The sequence below is a fragment of the Arachis duranensis genome, chromosome 3 (genome assembly GCF_000817695.3).
Source record: "Arachis duranensis cultivar V14167 chromosome 3, aradu.V14167.gnm2.J7QH, whole genome shotgun sequence".
Classification (NCBI taxonomy): domain Eukaryota; kingdom Viridiplantae; phylum Streptophyta; class Magnoliopsida; order Fabales; family Fabaceae; genus Arachis; species Arachis duranensis.
In genome coordinates, this window is record NC_029774.3 from 123,169,495 (window position 1) to 123,175,456 (window position 5,962).

At 31.2% G+C, this 5,962-nt stretch overlaps 1 protein-coding gene across 1 annotated transcript; it reads right to left on the reverse strand.

Moving 5' to 3' along the window:
• Positions 1-2,796: 2,796 nt before the first annotated feature.
• LOC107481022 (uncharacterized) lies at positions 2,797-4,038 on the reverse strand. Its single transcript, XM_016101223.3, has 5 exons — positions 3,884-4,038; positions 3,678-3,796; positions 3,529-3,604; positions 3,321-3,461; positions 2,797-3,191 (listed from the first exon to the last, which is right to left on the reverse strand). The coding sequence occupies exons 1-5, from the start codon at positions 3,924-3,926 to the stop codon at positions 2,920-2,922; spliced, it is 651 nt and encodes a 216-aa protein (XP_015956709.1). The 5' UTR covers positions 3,927-4,038; the 3' UTR covers positions 2,797-2,919.
• Positions 4,039-5,962: the final 1,924 nt, after the last annotated feature.

Here is a 5,962-nt window from a genome sequence, read left to right on the forward strand (position 1 = left end):
ATGATGATGATGATGAAAAGAATCATTACAGCTATTTTGATGTCTTGTATCTTCTTGTACAATTTAATTTATTTCCTTCCTACTAATCTTGATTTTAAGCAATTCCTTTGCTCTAAACCATTGCTCTCCTTCGCAGTTACTGTGTACGAAACATTTGACTCCACTATTATTTGAGACGTATGCTTGAAAGCATTTGGGATAATTATAAGAGTTTAATTTTCACCATATAAAATATTTTATATAATTATCTAATTTTTAGATAATTATTTACATGGTCAATATAAAAATAATAATTTTTATTAACGTAACTATACATAATTAAATATACATGTAAATTTGTTTTATATTAACAGTATATTAAAATTAAATTTTAATTATAATACAACAATATTATTAATACATTAAATATTATTTACATTAGTATAAAAATATAATTATTATTAATCAATTATATATTTCAATTATTGTCAACTAACGACAACAAATTGTATTAGTTGTTAAAAAAATAATAATATCAAAATATATATATCAAAATTACTAGTATTTTTTTTAATATACAATATCCATTTTATAGTGTGTGTTTTATTTATTTTTATTTTTTTGGTTTTTCACGATATCTCTCAATCCGACAGTACAATGACTAATCTGTCGCAGTACTGAGCTTCACTTAAGGATTTGTCGCTGGCCAATGGATTGCTGCATGCACAAGGTGAGATTCAAATCCCCTATACCTTGCTTAAGCAGACTAATGAGCTAACTACTGGACCAACCCAATTTGGTGTGTGTGTGTTTTATTTTTATTTTGGCATTGGTTATGCTCCAATGCGTCTGGAGCATGGGCTTAGCCAAATGGGCTACTTTGAAATGAGATGGGCTACTACTTTACATTCATTTATGACAAATGAGCTGCAGCCTGCGACACAGGTTTTGCCTTTGTACTTTTGGTTCCAATGTATTATTGTCAAGTACAATGAGTTTGCAACTAAAGTTTTGATTGAGTGACTAAAAAGATATTGTCTCTTAATACATTGCACCCGGTTTAAATTTTAAAGATGATCAAGTAATAAATAAAATTCTTAGATGTGAGTGTGTAATGTGGGTAAATATGTAATTAATTTTGATGATTGATTTTAGTATATACTCGGTATATTTTATCTATCTATATATCCATTAAGACCTACAACTTTTTAGTGCTTGAAATAGTTAATTTACGCCAACAAGTTATAACTCAAATGACATAGTCTCTCCATACTCACTTAGGAGGTTATATGTTCGAATCTTTCTATCTTTGGTAAATTATTTAGCCAACGAACTATAGTTCAAATGACATAGTCTCCCTATATTTACTTAAAAAGTTGGGGTTCGAATTTCTCTATTTTTGATTTAAGAAAAAAAAGAAATAGTTAATCTACGTTTTGATAACATTTTTAATATTATTATAAATTATGCGTGGAATGGAAGTGCTTTAACGTATTTGAGTTTGTTTCAGTTTGCTACACACATTTGATTGAGATGGATAGATATAGAAAGAACAACAATAGTGTTTCATTTTCTGTACTGAATGAATGTACTTTGCCGAAAGTGGCATGCATTCAGCCTCAGCTTACAGCTTTAAATGAATGTGGTGGTGCATGGTGCATGGTGCATGGTGCAAAACCAATTGTGATTTGTTCACCAGAAATATATGAGTGATAGTGACTGCTCACCTATAAATATGCAATTGCATTTCAGGATCATGTTTTCTTAGCCCTACACCCTATAACTCTCTGACTACTTCCATAGGATACCTCTAAGATTCTCATCATATTACATTCTCATTGCCAAAACTCAAATCAAGCCTGCTTAAATTTTAAATGAATGTAATTTAATAGCGCAAGGCCGTAGCAGATAAGTATTACTTAAAAAGAATAAACACATTTCGAACGTAATATTTATTTTTTTATTAATAAAAAATTATCTATCTTGTTTAGTTTATTCTGGCCAATCAATCCAGCCAAAGGGTGGAGCGTGCCGTTAGGTATATCTTATGTTATAAATATAGTTCTTATAATAGAGTAGTAATGTATTCATACGTCACATTTCAATATCAAAATAAACACCAAATTAATTCTTATCTATTATTTTGAAAAGCAATGGTTTTGACGGAAAAAAAAAAGGTGACAAAATATGCCATCAACATTCTTTAACTAAGGAAATCTATTCTTGTGCAACTGGAGCTGGTTATGGTACTATTTTCAAACAGCAGTTGAAGAATTTCAAAGTCAAACTAACTATTTTGTATGCAAAATAATGCCATGATTATGTCTGTATTCAAAAGTAGCTATAGGTTGAAGCTACCGATCATTTGACAAATTATATAAGTATAAGACTTTAGGTACTCACATCTCAACACTCATGCCACAAAATCAAAATGTAAGCATTGATAAAGGTTGAAATTATGGGATATGTTCCACGCTCTAGCAATAATAGCCATTAATTTCTTTTGACAATAAAACCAAAATGTTCCACTTGGTAGAAATTCACAAGTCCAAATCAAATGGCATTTTTCCGATTGTGCTTGTCAATTTCAATTTTATAATATAAATTAATGTTGTTCTTGGGCCTGTGAGCGACCACATTACCTAATTATTTGGCTGATCTAAAGTCTAAAAAGCAAAATATAATGTAGCCAATAATAGTATAGTGTATAGTTCCCTATTCTAACTTGTACAATGTTTCCCTTAGACCAATTCAAGAGTCATTGGCAGAGCCAGAGCAGCATTATTATTCTTATCATATCAATATAACAACTCACCATTCAAAATTTCAAATTTAACCTTATAATGCAACACAATACGTACACCTCTACCAAACAACATTTTACTATGAAGGTATATCATAATAACTGTTAAGTAATATACAAAATCCTAATTGGAATTTTCAACCCTTGGTTCTGATAATGGTAATGGAGCCTCTACCCTGGGTGTGAATCCTAGTAAGTGCTGTAACAACTTTTCCTGAAATGCCATAACCACTACGAGCTGAAATGCATGCATATGGATGAGTGCTTGATAAGTTAGCAACAGGATGTGGAATTGGCTTTGATGGACTCATTAGCATTTGGTTGTTTATGTCTTTCAGTGTTGTTTCCCCTTCTACTCCTCCTGCCTTTACTACCTCAAATGGGTATGCTATTTTCTTCCAATGACCCTCTTTGATGGATACATATCACATGAAACAAAAAATAATAAGGGTAACAAGATTAGACCACTAAGACTTAACTAATAGGTTGCAAACCAAAGCAAGAAAGAAAGTTTGCACTAGTGTGAAAGGTTTGGTACTTGAATTTGAAGCTGAAGCATTATTTGCATCTGATTCTCTAGGTGAAAGGCTCCTCTGAGCAGGTTCATTTTGTAAAGATGCTGGTGATGATGATGGCAGGTTCCTATTGCTGAATTCTTTACTCTCTTTGTGGAAATTACCTGCAGTGTTTCATGGATAAGTATATGTTTCAATTACAATTACAATGACTAATACCAAAGTTCATACCATGAAGGATTTGTGTTGTGGATGAACAAAATGTTGGAAATAGATCTTCCTCATCAACCAAATAATGGTCCATCATCTGTCATAATTGAATGAATTAGAGAATGGAGAAAACAACAAAGGCATGCATATATCACTAAATAAGTTATAACCTTTTGGTTTTGGGAGTAGGATGGTAAATTGTTGTGGTTGAACCAAATTCCCCAGCCTGCAATAGCATCTTCAAGGTACCCACTTGATGTATCTGATGAAAACCATGAATCAGCTTCAGCTGCACCAAACAACAACATAACAAGTAAAATTGACATCACAAATTAGAAAAGAAACATGTATCATCATTTATGTAATTATGTCATACCAAGAGAGAGATCTGAGTGAGTTACTCCAATGTCCAATTCCATGGAATTGAGGGCAATGCAGTGACAAGTCACAAGTGACAAGTGAGAACAGAGCACAGGAAATTAATATGTGGTATATAATATATAAGTACTAATAAGTAGTGAATGCAAGTTAGTGTAAAACATTCATATATGTGAACAAAAAGACTACTGTGTTACACTTTAAGCTTTAAGGAAATTAAATTATTGTAATGGGTCCACTTTTATAGCTCTGAAAATACCCACCTACCTAACCTTAACATTAGTCAATGCAAATCAACATAATAAATGGACCACACGAAATAAAGTTTAATTTTTTCGATCACGCAATGTGCTACAATTTTAATTAATTGATTAATTAGTTTTTGGTCTGGATTACATGATACGGATGAAGCTAGGCCTTTTAATTATTAATTCACAAAAAAATGAAGACAAGCTTTTTGGTCTCCTTCTCTAAATTATTCAGCTTTATGTATGGTGGATGCTAGAACAAGAGAAACAGTGAAACATGATGATAAGACTAAAAAAAGGTACTATCTTAACTTGATCTCAAGGCAACTTTGATGGCAGCATCTTCCTTCTTTAATTCTTTGTCTACTTCATTCCATGTGTTGACTAAACAAACACATGAAGAAGCACCCTATGGATATATATGTGCCTTCTTTCTTTCCCTTTTTTCTTTTTCTAAATTTAACTTATCTTTTTTTTTTTTGGAAATAAAAGGAAAAAAAAAAATCTTTTATCCAAATTGAAAACAAGTTAAGCCCCACGCATAAAGCTTGAATTAACAATATTACTAAAGTTATAAATTGTTATTGAGAATAATACATATTTACTGATTGTGAAGAATAAGATTCAATATTATAGCTGCTATGTACAGATCTTTTTCTCTTTGTTATAAAGATCCAAGGCATGCATTGATTGCAGTTTTCTTTTAATTCCTGTTTTTGAAAGACAATAAGGGTTCAGTAAAAAATAAAATAAAGACAAGCCAAGGAAAGAAATGCATGTTACGTTAGTCACCAAATTCTTTGTTTTTTGTGTAGCTCTCATCATTTTAGCTTATTGTTTTCTTTGATATTTTTGCTTTATTTATTAGTTTAATTTTATAATTTAAGTGGGTAAGGTAGGTGGTTATACTGTTTAGTATTTACTAGTGTAAGAGTAGATCAGAAATGGTGGTTGATTTGCAGTAATATAAATGTATGGGAAATGTGAAAAGAGGAAAAAGTAAAAGAAAAAGAAAAAGAAAAGTAGAGAAAATTAAATGAAACCTGGACTCATTAGACACCGCAAAAAGGAACAAAAGAAATTTGCAATAGGAAATATATACTTGATTTTCCTTTTTCTCATCATTCTTTAAATTATCACAAATTTGTATGAACATGAAAATATGGGCAACTCAAGGGAAAAATTACATAACCCTTGTGTTTACAATATATAGTCAAAATTAAAGTTAATTTTCTAATTGCATCATTGTTTATGCTGGTGCACCAAGCCGTACATCCTTAAAATTTATACTACTACTAGTCTACCACCCCCAAAACTAATAAGTAGAAAGTTTTTTCTTTCTTGGGGTTTTGTGTTAGGCTTTTCTTTAAGGGTTTTTGGTCATGGAAGTTTATATGTTTAGAAAAATATAGGGACCAAAATATTTAAGTCCGAGCAAACGAACAACTAATCTGGGCCCTTACACCAACTTCATGGGCTTATTTTGATGGTACTGAGCTTATAATTAGTAATACTATTCAAGCCCATCTCCAAATAAATCCCCTCCAGATGTATTCTGCAAAAACATAAGGCCCAACAACAAGTTCTTTGAGACTATGATACTAAAATTCAGAGATATTCATGAGGAATTTTGCTACAAACTTTACAAAAAGAGTATCAAACTATCAGGTCTTAGATCTTCTCTTAAGAGGAGTATAGAGAACTGACTCGTCTCTCAGGATGGAGAGAACTCTCACTCACTAGGAGAGCTCCTCCGAACACCAGATTCTGGAATTTGTTCAATTATAAAATAAAAAAATTATTATTTTTTTAAATATAATTTTTAGACT

Coding starts and splice junctions, on each gene's coding strand:
- LOC107481022 (XM_016101223.3), bottom strand. CDS start 3,926: ATGGAATTGGACATTGGAGTAACTCACTCAGATCTCTCTCTTG. Junction 3,797..3,883: donor TCACTCAGATCTCTCTCTTG/GTATGACATAAT, acceptor TGTTTGGTGCAG/CTGAAGCTGATTCATGGTTT. Junction 3,192..3,320: donor TGCTTCAGCTTCAAATTCAA/GTACCAAACCTT, acceptor TATCCATCAAAG/AGGGTCATTGGAAGAAAATA.